General features: G+C 39.1%; 1 protein-coding gene and 1 long non-coding RNA gene across 4 annotated transcripts in view; one reads left to right on the top strand and one right to left on the bottom strand.

Annotated features, from left to right (window-relative positions):
• LOC309364822 overlaps window positions 1–16,940 on the top strand; it is a 62,211-nt gene that overhangs the window by 7,027 nt on the left and 38,244 nt on the right. The gene's annotated exons all lie outside the window — the stretch shown is intronic.
• Window positions 1,566–16,868, bottom strand: GARIN2 (golgi associated RAB2 interactor family member 2). Of its 3 annotated transcripts, none has more exons than XM_081902350.1 (8): window positions 16,687–16,868; window positions 13,671–13,810; window positions 11,550–11,752; window positions 8,578–8,647; window positions 7,708–7,967; window positions 5,644–5,690; window positions 2,160–2,218; window positions 1,566–1,766 (listed from the first exon to the last, which is right to left on the bottom strand). In XM_081902350.1, exons 2-7 carry the CDS (start codon window positions 13,752–13,754, stop codon window positions 2,160–2,162), a joined length of 723 nt encoding a protein of 240 aa, XP_081758476.1. In that variant the 5' UTR covers window positions 13,755–13,810; window positions 16,687–16,868; the 3' UTR covers window positions 1,566–1,766. The 3 variants fall into 3 exon arrangements, with proteins under 3 accessions (XP_081758476.1, XP_081758474.1, XP_081758475.1); XM_081902348.1 differs by having other exon boundaries at window positions 8,392–8,647; window positions 16,687–16,857; XM_081902349.1 differs by lacking the exon at window positions 2,160–2,218 and having other exon boundaries at window positions 8,392–8,647; window positions 16,687–16,854.

The following is a 16,940-nucleotide window of genomic DNA, read 5'->3' on the forward strand; positions in this document are numbered from 1 at the left end:
GGCCCCTTTCAACATGGGCATTACATGAAGGGGGATCACACATAGTATGGGGTTGTGACACCACACCTTTGTCCCCCTTCTGCAGTACTACAAAAGAACATGAGAGTCTGCTGGACCAGGCCAGTGATTCATCTAGTCTAGCATCCTGTTCTCACGGTGGCCAACCAGATGCCTGTGGGAAGCCTGCAAGTAGGACCTGAGTGCAACAACACTCTTTCCTTCTGTGTTTTCCAGCAACTGGTATACAGAGGCATATTGACTCCTTTGACAGTGAGGGCTAAACATTGCCATGGTGGCTAGTAGCCATTGATAGTCTTATCCTCCATTAATTTGTCTAATCCTTTTAAAAAGTCATCCAAGTTGGTGGCCATCACTACCTCCAGTGGAAGCAAATTCCATAGTTTATATATGGACTGTGTAAAGTTATTTTGTTTGTCCTGAATCTTCCTACATGTAACTTCATGGGATGTCCCTAAGTTCCAGTGTTATGATGGAGAGAGAAAAATGTTTCTCCATCCACTTTCTCCATTCATGCATAATTTTATACATGTCTATCATGTCACTTCTTACTCGCCTTTTCTTTATACTAAAATGTCCCAGATGTTGTAACCTTGCTGCATAGAGTTGTTCCATCCCTTTGATCATTTTGGTTACCTTTTGTTGAACCTTCCCAACTCTACAATATCCTTTTTGAAGTGAGGTGACTAGGACTGTATGCAGCCATGCCATAGATTTGTATAGTAGCTTTATTATATTAGTAGTTTTATTTTCAATTCCTTATTTTCAATTTCATCCTTGGCATGGAGTTTGACTTTTTAACAGCTGCTGCACATTGGGTCAGCATTGTTATTGAACCATTCACCATGACCCCAAAGTATTGTTCCTGGACAGCCACTGCCAGTTCAGACTGCATGAGCATAGATGTGAAATCAATATTTTTACCCCAACATGTATCACTTTACACTGAATTGCATGTGCCTTTTTACTGCCAATTTACTCAGTTTGGGGTGGTCTTTTTTTAGTTCTTCACAGTTCATTTTTACATTAATGACCCAGAAAAATATAGTACTGTATCAACATTACTGGCCTCACCACTGGTGTCTACATGTGAAGCATGGAATAAGGGAAAGGTTATGTATGTAGACCTCTTCATGTGTAGGCTTTCTCTGAGTTCTGGATTCCTGATTGTACAGGCCTAACAGCAATGCCTAATGTGGATCCTGGGGATGTGTCCAGGTACATTACCTTTCTAATGTGATTCTCCTTCTTGTGACAACATAAGTGTGAAGGGACTATTGCATGTTCTCAAAACTAGTTGCCAATCTTTTCCTCTCTTTCACATGGTCTGAGTGCATTGCGAACTCGTATACATTATGACATTATATGCATCACTATAGCATATTGCAAGTTTATTTGATAAGCAAAAGAACTTAAGATATACCTACATCAAATTTCCTGTAATATAAGTGTTTTAAAAAGAAAATTACAATTCTGAACCGTCAGTGGAGAGTCATGTTGCTAATGTTTGGTGAAATACTCAGCAAAAGAAGAAATATGCACTACTGTTTTAACCATGTTTATTTTTATTATATTAGAATGGAACAATTCTACAGTTTCTAGATTTCTAATCCCCATCTGAACATGTTCTCTTCTTTTGCTCAGTGTCTTCAGTTTGTTTGCTTCCTTTTCGTATCAGATGTACAGAGATCCATTTTTAATGCTAGTTGTAAAAAACTACCTTGGCTTACTGACATTCTTTAGAATCCCTGTAAAGAAACAGGAGGAACATGAGGAAAATGCAGCCTAGGAAAGCAGATAACAGAGTGTGTGAGAAAAAGAGAGAGAGGAAGGAAGCAGAACACAGAGAGCTGTCATATTTCTTTCTCAGATTCAGAGTGCTGTCATGTGTCTCAGCTGCTTGACGTAATATGAAAATAGTAATGTGAAATATAATAATGTGAATTACATGAAGCATCACATGAAAATTAGATCTTATTACTGAAAAGTTGTGAACACAGCTGAAAAATACACAGCTTATGAGTGTGCATGCAGGGTGGAGGTGGCAGAATATCCTTTTTGGGGAATAGTATAGTGGAAAATGGAAAAGAAATGAGGAAAAGGTGTGGCGGTAAGACGAAACAAAAAAATGGCAAGATTACCTAGAATAGAAGGGGGAAAGAAAGGTTAATCAGAAGTGGGGCAGTTATACTAGAAACAGCTAAAGAGTGCAGAAAAGTGTGAAAAGAGAGAGAGAAAATGAGGGAAGAGTCAGTTTTTGACAGTTTATAGATGTGTAATGAAAAAACGCACAAAACACACATCAACATTTTGTTTTCCTTTCTCTCAGTACCAGAAACTTTGTTCAAGTAACCAGAAAGTGACTGTGAATTCAGGGTAATGACTCAAGAAATCAAGTTTGACTTATTTTTTGCTTTTGATGCTGGTGCTATTTTTCAGACAACGAACTGGCTAAATTGCAATTCTGGTGCTGATGACTTTGGCACATATTTTTGGTGCAATATTTTATATAATATAGCTTACTCTGCAAGCAAAGGTAACATTTCAGCCACCGCAAATCCCTCCTCTTCCAATCTGAGATTGAACGTTTTCTGCACCCCTCTATACTCTTGCACATGTGGTTAGAATTATTCTTTGTTGGAATGCTCATAGTGGGACGATATATTCTCCATTTTGAGCAAGAGAGAAAATGATACATAATTTCCTGGCTTTTCTAGTAATCATGGTATCTGGAACTATAAATATAGTTTACACTAGGGGAAATGCCTGTACTATCTTTTTATTTCCACAGGAGGCACATATAATTATGGTTACATAATGTAGAACTTAAATTCCATTTAAGTTAATTGCATAGTTTGTATGCATACAGGCTTACAATAAAAAAAATCATAAATGAATTGATTTCTAAAAGGCCGTAATGCCCTCATTCTTCAACTTAACACCGAGCATGTTGCACAAAAATGTTACTGTTGCATGATGAAATTTAAACTACTCTTGTTATGTTAAGCTAAGAAAATGGGCATATGACACTGCACACTTTCATCAGTTTATTGTTCCACATTCTGACCTTTACATTGGCATGTAATGAAATACTGTTAGTGCCTTTCAAACATTTTGGAGAGGTTCTGCACAGTCACTGAATTGTGTGTTTGTGAGGGTAGATTACAGCAGCAAAGCATGCTCCCCCCTTTGTACAGTAAGCGTTCTCCAGGTGTCTGAAAGGGGGCTTTGAAGTACAGGACTATGGGCTTAGATTGTTATTGCTATGCTCAGGGAAAGAAGAAACAAAAAGAAATTCACAAGATGCTATAAGATTCAACAATTCTTCATTGGCTCTTTGAATTGAGTTTATATTGGCCATGATGACTTACAGTGAACAGCTTGACATTCAGACTTTCATTTCTATCCATTGGTTGTGTTACCTTTTTAACTGAAGCTTTTCTCAAACCCTCTTTGATTTTTTTGATAACTCCAGTTATAAGTGAGTGCTCATAAGGATGCAATACATTGAATAATGGCAAAGAAACAAAAAAATATACCACCCATATCGCATCAAATTTTCCCCACAAGTGAAGCTTGGATTCAGTCTCTCCATTACATACAAGTAATAGACACTGTTAATGCTGAGAGCACTGAATTGAGCGGATGCTCATCAAATTTGCAGATGACACCAAACTGGAAGGGGTTGCTAATTGTTCCACAATTTAAGAAGGATGTTGACAAGCTGGAACGTGTGCTGAGTGGGGCAACCAAGACGATCAGGGGTCTGGAAACAGCCTTACGAAGAGCCCTTGAAGGAGTTGGGTATATTTAGCTTGGAAAAAGAGACTGAGAGGAGATATGATCACCTAGATTTAGGTGACAGGCTGTAAAATACTTTGTTGATGAGAAGCAAGTAGTGTCACAGGTAGGCAGATAATTAAAATTCTTCAGGATGTCTGATCACAGCTGATGTGAATTAGGTAGTAAAAGATTATTAAATTAAAAATATAATCTACTGAATACTAAATATGATTCACAGATAAATATTGACTGCATAAACTACTCAAATGCCACATATGTATTTCTGAAAATATATATCACAAACCTTTGGTGGGGGAAGAACACCTGTGCCCACCTCAATCCCTGCTCTGCTGGCCCAGCTTCTGCTCATTAATTGCATGGAGTATGCATAGTCATCCAATAAACCAAGTATTTACTGTACTGTCCAAATGTGTGCTGGTCTAGATTGCACAAACTGGACTTAGAACATTGAACTTTATGCTTCATTCCCCATTTAAATGTTGCTTCCAAAGTCAGCACAATTCCATTCCTTCATCATGCATAGATGCTACACACTTTCAGATATAGATGCACAGAACAGCACATAAGTAGATGCCTGAGATATCTATATGCCTATCAGGAAATTAAAAGCTAGCTTTGTATAATGTTTTATGGCACTTGTTATGACTGCAGTGTCACAGGTATCAGAGTAAAGCACAGAATCCATAGATTTGTAAACAGATGGTAGTTTTGGCTGATGAAGTCTGATGAAATCAATAAAAGAAAAAGAAACATTGAAGAATATGCAGTCTTTCAAACCTGTGAAGCTATTTTGGAAGTTTTGACTTCAGTTGACTGAACTGGCTTAGCTGCTGAGGTGTTACGGAATATTTGTAAACATTATCACTGCTCAGAAGTTAAACCACATGCATACCAGATATCGGGAAAGATAGCAAAAAAATGTTCATGTGAGTGAATGATGTGTGCAGATGAGAGGGTTATGTGCATGATGTATCTTTGTGTATATGTATGAGCACTACATGAATGCTGTAAATCTGTCTAAGTGAAGGAGAGAATGAAGGAGAAATTGCGTACAGAGAAAGTATTACTGCACAAAACTCTTCTGCAAATGGTTATGGGTCTCCACATGTCATTGCCCTAATGCTGGACACACAGCAGAGAATGTTGTACGTGTAAATATATTTTTGTGTGGCTGAATTCCAAAGGGTAATGACTGTTTAACTCACAGAGACAACATAGGTGTTGTTTTTATTAGTTGCCTTTGATTGGACTTAACCGTCCAGGGGTCTTTTACCTTTACCTTTGTTTTTATTTTTATTTATTAATTTTTGTTCCTCACCTTTCAGAAACCTGTTCCAAGGTGGCTTGTAATGAAATATAAAAATACAGTGAAACAAAAAGATCAAAGCATAATAATAAAACAACAAAACCAAGAAGCAGAAAAGAGAACAGCATAAAAAACCAGGCACTGGAGATAAACTAGACATAAATGCCTGGGAAAATAAAAAGATATTTGCCAAGCACCAGAATGACATTAAACTAAGCAGCAAGTGAGAGTGTTCTATAGTTGGGAGAACACAATAACAAAGGTCATTTTTCTATTCACCACCTGCCCCAGCTGTGACAGCAGCTCCCCAAAAAACACCTCTGAAGATGGGGAATTCCCATGTTGCATAACCCAGAAAAGATGAAATACCACTAAGCTGAATAGACAGACCATTCGCCAGTGGCACCTCCCATTTATTGGGATAATATTTCAGTTTATGGCTCCCATATGGAAAAATATAACCATAACAGCTATGAGGGCAGAATGGGAAAAATCATTTCAAATGTCATTCATACCTGCAGTCTGCAGTCTTTTCCCCGTAATAGAAAAAAAATCTTGTCCCCTGAAATCAGTAAAGATAATAATAATGATACTTCAATTGAAAGCAATAATATTGAAATGAGTTTCTATTTCAGGGCTGTACACATCTAAGCAAATAGTTTCCCACCTCCATGCTTACTGAATAAAGCATGACTTTTTCCAGAGATGAAGCAGTGAGTGGGAGGGGAGGGCTTTGCTTTTTGCCGTCATAACCTTTAGTTCTGTTTTTGAACTGTGAAAACTGGCAAATTACTCCCAATTAGCTACATATAGTTGTGCTCCCTTTGCTAAAATATGTGGGAATGTAAATATCACATATCTGTAGTTCTTCAGCTTTTCAGATCCATGGCCCATTTTGATAAATCCATGTGGACATTTTATGACACAGTTAATAGCTTCAACCACACAGCCATCTAGTCCCAAATGCCAATAGCAATCTTTCTATTTTACAGAGGGGGAAATGAGCCCATTAATTGAAGAAAGGAGCCACAAAAGTACATTCACTTTTAAAATGGCTTTTCCCCATTAGCTACATTAGCTACATTTGGAAGTGGTACATTAGACACTAAAAGGTGATTTTAGCATCACTTTTGAAAATGACTATTCAATCTGTGAAAAGGTTGGGAGTTAGACTTGGGTCTTACAACTCCTATATAGCATTGATTGGATCACATCAGTTCTCAACATATCAAGTGCCCATCACGTGCCTTTTGTTAATGATTCTCCCCCACTCCACCCACTGCCAAACAGTGATTAAAGATAATATTTTAAAGAACACAAAGATTATTAAGTCTGTATGACCTAGTACATTATTGTAGGTTTCTGTTCTATGGAAATAACTGACTTGTAATGTTAAAAGCTCTCTGCTCAAAAATTATCAGTGACCCTGGTAATATTTTTGTACAGAAGCTCACCATAATTTGAGACTTGCTACACTTGGTTTTGATTATCTGTGTTTTGGTATCTTGCTCTAAATAAGGCTATGTCCATCTTGGGTCTAAAACTGAGATCCTACATTCTGAAAAAGGAGCTTCCTATGAAGCCGAACTTTTTGTATGTTATAATGAATTCCTAAATAAATCCTCAAGTTGATTAGATTAGTTTGACAGCAATGACAAACTGAGCTTTTAGTGTCATTGGTCCAGTCCTGTGGAACACCCTGTCAATAGAAGTTCAGCGGTTGTATTCTGTGCTAACTTTAAAATGCCTGCTGAAAACTTTTCTATTCAACCAGGTCTATGCAGGCAATTAAAAGTACGGTACATCCCCCCACAGCAGTCTCTTGTTTTTATTTTTTACTTTTAACTTGCTTTTAACCTTTTAATGATTTTATTGTCTGTTTTTATGTTTTTATATTGTTGTATAAATATTTTTATAAAGAAGGAAATAATAAAGAGCTTGAAAGGCTGTGTTACTGAGCAGACAAACATGATGTAACACAAAATAAAATTGGAATAGATGCTGGAAGATTGTGTTATGGGTTAGTGGGGGAACAGGGATTCCTCCAGATCCCTGGATGCCAGATTTCCACCTCTAGTTTCTTGGGTGCTGGGGTTTAATCAGAGCTGACAGGCTGAGCTTGACATTAAACCATCTACAATACAAAAGACCCTACAGGAAACTGAGGGGGAGGTTGCCAGGTCAACGTGGGTGTGATATGAGTCAGAAAAAAACTTGTCCTTTTATACAGGTTTTTTTTGGTAAAGTGTTCTAAGAACAAGAATGGGGAAGTAAGGAGTACTCCAAGTGGTGCTGGCTGGAGGACACCAGGGGCTATGACTGGCTGCTGCTTTGGACCTAAGCTCACTGAATCTATCAGAGGAGCCATGAGGTACACTCTTGGGGCATAATGTTCTGTACCCCCTCCAGTGAAGGCTGTAGCTGTAAATATGTGTAAAATAAAGACACTAGTCTCCACCGCACCTCAATTTTCCAGCAAACCTGGGTGAGCACCTGGAACCCCCTGGAATCTTGCTATCGCTTGGCAGAGATTGTGGGTGGCGTGTAACAATAGATAATGATTATGATGGACCACATACCTAGATTTACTCCTTGAGATAGTCCTCTTCATTAATTCTTGACTATACTTCAGTTTTTCTGAGTTTGCAGCACTGGGATTTTTCATGCAGCTGTCAGAAGAAACTGTGGCCTGGCTATGGCTCTTAGGAAATTCTTCAATAGGACCTACTATATCAGAAATGGTGACTCGTTTCGAAGGCATTTTCTTGATTATTTCTGGTTTTATTATTGGCTCTTCGCTGGTTTGTGGTTTTGTGGGAGTTTCTGCTTGATTGTATCCCTTTGGGAGCAACAAAGACAAGAGGAAGTATAGCATATGTTAAAAGCTCAGTACAGAATCAGTCCCACTCACATTCTTTGAGCTTGCCATGGAGAAGTGTGTTCAAAGTGACGACAGTGATTAACTGACACACACTCAAAACAGTCTGAAACAATTAAGTGAAAAAGAAAGCCAGTATATATCACCCTTCATCCAAAGATCACAGGGCGGTTTACAGCATAAAAATACAAAATGAAAACACAAAATACATATCTAGGACTACATTGTGCAGGATGGGTTTCTTGGTATTGGGCAAACCAACAGGAGCTTGCTCATGCAGGTTTTTAAAAACTACACTTTACAAAAAAAATATGATTTTATGTGCTCAAGGTCCTCCCCACCTTTTTTTCAACAATCTTAAGTTATATACCCAAATAGCACTCACTTGTAGTGCCTTGCTTGTTGTGGCTCTGTTTTCCTCCTGAGTCTTAAAATCTTTATATAGGGTATTGACTGAAGAAGTTTTATATTTAGATTTCAGTAGACTGATGAGCCGCACCCACTGTCGGAAGAGCTGGGGCTGTTTCTGTAGTGGCTCACAGAGTTCTAGGTAGTAGGCACGGCCACTCACCAGCTTCAGTTTGATGCGTCTTTTCTTAGCATTGTGAACAGTAACGTCTACAAACTTCAAGGGTAAGAACCTACAAGAAAATGATTGTATGAATTCCTGCTAGCTGTACTTCACTGAATCACTACATAAAGTGAGAGGAAAATGGGATCCAAGAGAGTAGGGAACTGACTGAAATAAATGGAGGCATATTTCAAGAAGGCCACTGTGCACTGTCAGTTTGGGTTACATGTAGGCAACAGAAAATAAAGGCACATAGTGTATCCACTGTCTTTTTTATCATAGAAAAACTTACTTATGTGCATATGACAGCAATAAGTCACATGGCATTCTTTTTCAATCCACCCTGATCTCCCAACTGCCTGCACTGCTGGTAAAGAGAACTTTGGCCTAATTGTGCAGTCCACAAAGAAGGATCAGCATTCACTAGAAAAACCTGTCCAATTATGTACCTTTTCAAGGTAGCCCTCTTTTTTGCACAATGGGCTAACTAAGAATACGGAATTCCATACATAAACCTACTAAAACTGCCATTTGTGGGAGAAATTCCCACCATTTATTGTGTTACCTGTTGTGTTACCTGTTACTCTTGTTGAAGGCTTTAGCGGAAAAGTTACTCCTAAATATTCAAAATAGGTAATTTATTTAACTATAAAATGGCCAAGAAATTACCGTAAATATGCACAATAATGCCCGCATTGGTAAGACATAGCGGGTATTTCACTCTACAGTGGTGAAGGTGGAGCATTCTTTGAAATCTGGAAGATTTGTCCAAAATAAAATTCTATGGCCTGGGACTACCTTGCTTTTACAGTTCTTAAGCAAGCTGCTCTGGGATCCTTTTCATTTGAAGAATGGGGTAGCAATGCTTAAAAATATATAGTTCCTGCTTCTTGATCTCTTGTTGGCTTTTGATACCATCAACCATGATTTCCTCCTGGACTGGCTCCAGGGAATGGGATCTGTGGGCATTGCATTACAATGGTTCCAATCCTGCCTTCAGGACTGACTCCAGTCTTATCTCCGGTGGCATGTAATATCTACAGTTGTTAGGAGATTTGGGCTAAGGTGCTATCAGTATGCTGATGGTGCTCAGCTTCTTTTTGCTATAATATCTGAATCAGAAGAGGCTGTGAAGTCCCTGGGTCATTGCCTGGATGCAGTGGTGCAGTGGATGAAGAAAAACAAGCTGTTGAATCCTGGCAAGACAAAAGCAGTATGGGAGAGTAGCCAAGTCTGAGAAATTGGTCAACTGCCTACCTTGGATGGGGTTGAACTCCCCATGAAGGAGCAGATTCACAGTTTGGGGATGCTTCTGAATCCAGCTCTGCCACTGGAGGCTCAGGTAGCCTCAGTGGCTAGAAGTTTGTTTTATCAACTGTGACTGGTTTGACAGCTATGGCCTTGCCACAGTAGTTCATTCATTGGTTACTTCAAGACTGGATTACAGCAATGTACTTGTATATGGGGCTTCCCTTGTGCTTGATCCAGAAGCTACAGTTAGTGCAGAATGCTGCAGCATGATTGCTAACAGGGGTGAGGCCTTGTAAACATTTAAGAAGATTGCCTTACCCCACATGTACCCAGATGACCTCTTTGATGAGTGGAAATAGCACTACCACAGGTGCCACATAATACCTGTTACGCAGTGTTTAGATTGTTTAGTGTGGCAGCACCTTCACTTTGGAATTCCCTGCCTATTGATATCAAGCATGCACCTTGATTGTATTCTTTTTGGCACCTACTAAAAATATTCTTGCTTAGACAAGCCTACCCAAGTGCTTAGAAAGTTGACGTGAATTTTAACCTGTTGTAGTATTTTTACTTTTTGTATGCGGAGGTGCTAAACACTATGGCAAGCTGTCTCCCTAGATGGTTTGTGGGTTGCCTCTGGTTCTGGTGCAGGTCAAATAAATACAGCCCCAGCTCCCTCATTCTCTTAGATACAGGCGAATGGCTAGGGCAGCTTGGAGGGGCCTTTGCACAAACGTGTGTGTGTGCAATGGTAGAGGCCTGGCTGGAAAGCTTAAAGCCTGCTGCTGCTGCTACATGGGAGACAAGATTGAAGAAAAGGAAATATGAATTGGCTCCACCCCGTAGCTTCAATAATTGCAGCTAGGAGCAGCTAAGGGCTAGATAGAGTCCTAGATCTAAAAAAAGTGTAGAGTTGCACTCGCTGGGCAGATTCCGTTTTGACTTGAAATGTTTGTTTTGGGCTTCTCAAGAAAAAGGAGTGGGGAGTGTTGGCCAGCACCCTCTGGCTGAAAAAACAGCACTGCTTATATTTCTGTTTATTTAAAACATGTATACACTGCCCTTCATCGTACCAGATTTCAGGGCAATATACAGAGCATAAAACAATTAAATAAAACTCAGTCTGAAGATAAGAGCAACCAAGCAAATCTCAAAACTGACACTAAAGTGCCTGGGTAAATAATATTTTTTTCCTGGCACTTAAAAGATGGTTGTGTTGGCACAAGGGAAACATATTTGGGGAGGGTATAACCAAACCTGGGCTAGCACAGCTGAAAAAGCCCTTGCCCTGAGTGATGTCAGCCTCAATTCAGAAGGGAGAGATCTTTCTCTCTGCTCTGCATAAGTGCCTTATGCCAGTCTTATAACTATGAATGGAGGACATGGCATTGTTTCTCACCCCATCCCCTTGTGTAGTACTAGAAATTCAGGCATTTAAACAATGTTGCCATTGGAGTTGGGGTGCAAACATCACATATTTTCATCCTAGCCATAAAAGAGTGCCACCAACTGGACAAATTGTGCTGCTGAAAATTTCATTCATGATGCGCATTGTGGATTCTTGGTGAAAAAGGTTTATGTATAGATACTTTACTATTTTAATTGTAGAGATTGTGAAAATCGGGAGATTTTGTTACCATTTCCCCCTACCAAATTATAACAGTCAACTTGAATTTATGCAATATCTGCAGTCTTTTCATGCCTCCTCAGTACTAACTCACCTGGTGAGCACTAGTTCATCTTCAGAATTTGATTGCCTTCTACTTGCTGGGCGAGCTGAAATGGCTTCCTGGGAGGACGAAGAAGCTGCATGTGCAAGAACCATCACATTTGGCAATGACTGGCTTGAGCTGGAGGCACAAATGCCCATGGTCACATAGTTGGGGCGATTGTGAAGGTAAATTGATTCACCCCTTCTATTCACCTGCAAAGAGATAAGAGGTTATTTTAGGCATATAAAATAAGTATTATTTCAAAAGCATCTGAAAACACAGATGAAACCTTCCAAAAATGAAACCTTATGGCAGCAAGAATGAGTTTCTGTAAAAAAAATTATTTAAATCAATTTAAATCGTGATTTAAATCAAATCCACCCTGCCTGCAGGACATAAATATTTACTGGTTCAACATTCTGCACTTTATGTATGTCTTTATTTCATACAATTTATACACCACTTGGTTGTAAAAAAAACCCCTCAAATCAGTTTACAAAGGAAGAACTCCTGCTTCAGCTCAGAAGTTCATGGCCTCCGTGGTAATCAGACATCCCTTTATCCCTTTGCACTACACATTTGGCAGGTCATAAGCCTGATTTGTGTAAGGCATCAGAATGATTGAACCAGCAATTCTGGTTCAAATCTAGAATGGAGATATGACCCAGACAGTTGACACAATGGGAATTCATTCCTGCTGTTAATCCTGGACTTCTCAGAAGCATTCAATACTATCAACTATGTTATGGTATGGTTTTGAGCCACCTTACTGAGATGGGATGGGAAAGGCACTATTTTGCCGTGGTTGCCATCATCTCTGGAAAGCTGGTTTCAAAAGGTTCTGTTGTACTCTGTGGCTATCGGTTCATGGCGTGCTGCAGGGAACAATGCCCTCTCCCATGCTTTTTGGCTTCTGCATAAAACTGCAAGAGGAGGTCAACTGCAAGAGGAGATTTAAAGTAAGGTGTCATCAATATACTGATGACACCAGTTCTATCACTCTTTCCATAAAATCTCAGGAAGATGTGCAGGTCCTGAACTGGTGTCAAATGGACTTGACACTGGTAAAGAAAAATCCAGTCTGGGATCAGGTGTATTGCCTGTTTGATATTTGGTTCTTATTTTTTATTTATATAATACCATCTGCATAGAGCAGATTCATAGAGCAGACTGTTTCCCCCCGTATGAACCTACCTGAACACTCAAGTTGGCCTGGGGTATACGTGTTTGAAGTATGCCAGGTTGTCAGTTGAAAGAGGCTCTTTCTGATCATGGTGCCTAAGCTGTGGAAAGTTTTTATCAAGGTCCTACTGGTCCCATTATTGTTCTCCTTTGGATGGCTGGTGAATACTTTCAGGGGGCTATTTGAGAGGGCTCTTAGGCTGGGTAGAGATAATTTAGTTACTATTGCTTTGGATTATTATTTTTTACTTTTTTATTCCAAGCAGTTCTACATTTTTAAAAAACCTGTGTTGTTAGCCATCTTAGGGGGAGGCTTTCAAAGAAAAGTTGGGTAAATAAAAAATAAGAAAAATCATCTGTTGATGAAGCTCTTGTTTCCGTACGCCCACTTCTCTGTGCAGCTCTACAATTCCTGTAAAACTAGATCTGAGTTTCTAAGCCAAAACAAGCCCCAGGGGTAATCTTTTCAGGCAACCAGGACAGTTAGCCTTGAAACTTAACTGAAATTGATCCAGACGCTTTGGAATTTATCCACTGGAATTTCCACTTCCTCTCCTCCACCCATATACTCCTCCAGTATCCCCAGATATATTCTGGAAAGTTGAGGAACTGCCAGAGCGGATTTGGGGGGTGCACAGGGAGAGGGAAGGGGAGGAAAGTTCCCTTGCGCTCATGGAAGTCTATCTGTATCTGCAGGTACTAAGTTTTAGGCTGTATACACATTACCACTTCACTCTGGCTTCAGTGCACACCTACCACCGGTGTTTGAATTTGTGTACAAATTTTCCCTCAAACGCTCATGAGGCAGCTTCATGAAGAGGAATTTGGAGGATTGCAGGCACGGTAAACTAGACTCTGTTTTCTACAATTGAGTCTGTGGCATTTGTAGGCGTTCATGCTCTGCTCAGTTGCCAGTCTAAACAGTAGTATTCTAAAAAAATTAGTTACCTGAACAAAATTGCTTTCAAACACAGGAGCAGATCTCAAGGGAATATATTCTCCTCTTTCAAGAATTTTTTTAAGATCTCCCATAATAGGAATGTGAAATGCAGATTAGTGGGCTTCTTAAACTCCGGTTGCTTTTACGCCTACACATAAGACAAGAACAAAATGACATTGGAAATTAATAAGAGACAGCATGGAAAAAAGGATAACTCAGAATAGCATAGAGAGCTAAGAAAATTTATAAATCTTTGCCAGGCACATAATGTAGTGAAGTTATGACTATTCTAAATTACCGTATGTTCTCAGGAGCCTTTCCCATAGAATCATAGAATTGTAAAGTCAAAAGGGACTTAAGGGTCATCTAGTCCAGCCCCCTCAATACAGGAATCTCAACTGGTCATTCAAATTTTTCTGGCATGGGTTGAGTCCTGGAACATCTATCAAAATGTGTTGATAATTTTTTACAGTCTCATTTTAGTAAGTCAGATATGTTTATTAAGGATACTACATATTTCATTCAAATCATAGAACAAAGTACAATGATGGAATCAGATATTCTAGTCACTTTAGATTTACAGTCTTTGTACACATCTATTCCCTTGGATGAGGCGAGGTTAGTTCTTGAGGATACTCTAAATGCTTGGAAGCCTTTTGACCCCCTCCCTTCCTTCTTCCTGATGGAATTAATTGGCTTGATTTCAGAAAAGATTTCCCCCACAGATTTGATCACAATTTTTATTACAAAATCAGAGTTGTTTCAATGGGTTCACCATTTGCCCCTAGTGAGGCAAATTTATTCATGTGTCAATTTGAAAAACAATGGGTTTTGGATCCCAACACTAACCCTTATTTCCATGATATTAAGTTTTTAAAACGCTATAAAGATGAGACATTTAAAATATTTTCCAGTGAACAGCATTTGGATGCCCTGGATAATTGGCTTAATTCAGTTCATTCCACGATTAAATTTAGTTTGCAACATAACAGACAGGCCATCTCTCTTTTAGACATGACTTTATATATAAGCTTCCAAAGGGCAACTGGGCGTTAAAAATTATAGTAAATCTGCAGATAAGCATTCCCTTTTAAAGATATGAGTCCTTTCATTCAAGACACTTGAGAGACAGCCTCCCTTCCAGTCAAATGATTAGAATAAAACGGAACTCATCTCAACCTGGGGGTTTTGCTCAGGACTCCAGAACATTAGCTAAACAAATTCAAAATAGAGGATACCCAGAACATATTATCGGCAATACAGTCCAGAGGGTGTCCAATCTTAATAGGGATCAACTTTTTCAAAAACAGAAAATAATTAAACAACAGAGGATAACATGCACCTTTGAGTTTTCTAGCTTATCTATGAAAATCAAAAAGTTAATAAACATTGGCACATCATTCAACACATCCCCAGATGTGATCTTCCCTCTCTAATTGGTTGGAGAAGGAGCAAAACTATTAAAGACGCCTTAGTCATATTCTATTCTATTCTATTCTATTCTATTCATTATAAATGTCAGCACTGCAGGGTCTGTGATATGTTACTTAATTTTAGAGAATTTCAGGATCCACAGTCTGGACACATTTGGAAATTGAACCTTTTTGCAATTCACCTGTCATCACGGATCATGTATGGGATTATACGCCCGTGTGGCAAAATGCATGTGGGTATGACACTGAGATGTGTATGGATAAGAATTCTGGAACATATATATAGCATTAAACAAAATACTATGGATGCACCCCTGGTGCAACACTACATTGAATATGGTTTACAGATTAGGATATACAGTTTTTGGTGTTGCAGGCTTACAAATATAGAACCTTGTATTTGTCCCTGTTGAAATTTATTTTGTTAGTCCTACAATCTGTTAAGGTCATCTTGAATACTGATTTTGTATTCTGTGGCATTAGCTATCACTTTGGTGTTATCTGCAAATTTGATGAGCATCCCCCTCAATTTCTTCATCCAGGTAGTTTATAAGGATGTTGAACAACTCCAAGCCCAGGACAGAACCCAGGGCACCCCACTTGTCACTTTTTTCCAGGATGATGAAGAACGCTCTTTGGGTTGGGTCAGTCAACCAGCTACAAATCCACCTAACAGTTATGTCATCCAGCTCACATTTTACCAGCTTTTCTGCAATAATATTGTGAAGGTATTTGTTAAAACCTTACTGAAATCAAGTTACACTACATCCATGGCATTCCCTTGATCAACCAAGCTTGTAAGAGGGTGGGGTGTCTTCTAGCTTTGTTCTAGTTGCTGTGAATAACTAGAGCAAGAATGAGGACACATTTGCAGACTTCTGCTTTTAACTATGGATCACTATGACAACTCTCATTTTACATACCCATGAAAAAAAGGACATGTCCTGGAAAAAGAGGACATATGGCAACCCTAAAATATGTTACCAAGGGAGGGAGATACAGGGCTGGTGACAAGTTTTGAGGGCTTTGGGGCATATTCGCCTAAGATGGTCACTGTAATCTAGGGGTTGGAGGAGACATGGTTCGTAGGAGTAAGTGGGATATGCACCTCAAGTATGCATGTTCGTGGCCCTTTGATGAGGGCAAGACCAAATATGCATCAAAATGGCAACATTGGCTCTCAGCAAGTGGGAAAGGTGGAAGAGAAAGGACAGGTGGGCTGTTTAGCTGGTCTGGGTTCTCGTAAGTACCTGACTTTGATAATTTTAAGCTCAACCATGGGAAAATACTAAGTAACAGTGTTGTCTCTGAAGCATGCAGTAGGTGTAGTTTTGATCTCGTATTGTAATCAGTGAAACTCATAAGTCTGATTAGGCAGATAAAAACAATTAGCTTACTGGGTTTTAAAAACATTATTTAACTAAAAATAAATAATAGGTTGGGCCAGCAAGCAGTGATGTATCCCTTTAATTGCAAACAGTAATTGTGTTACTTATCTGATTCCCAATATTACGTACTTTCGTCTAATATTTTGTCTCCCTAAAGGAGCTTCTGTATCTTATTCTCTTATTTTAGAAGAGTAATGTCTTACATGGAGGGCCAGACCAAAGGAAACATGTGGCACCAACATTTGATCCAAGTCTAGTAGCATGTGTTACTTTATAGAGTTTCTCTAGGCAATGGCTGGTATCCAGAAGTGAGGTAATGCCATGTCACAATAGGGGCAATCTATAGAAAACAGAGCCCTGAAACAGTGTCATCATAGTGCATGGCCTAAGATAATAGGACATCAGTACACATAAGAGACATGAAAAAGGCTTTCAGAGAGAAGGCTAGACTTTAATC

Source organism: Podarcis melisellensis (genome assembly GCF_964234715.1).
Source record: "Podarcis melisellensis genome assembly, chromosome: 1".
In the NCBI taxonomy this organism is placed as follows: domain Eukaryota; kingdom Metazoa; phylum Chordata; class Lepidosauria; order Squamata; family Lacertidae; genus Podarcis; species Podarcis melisellensis.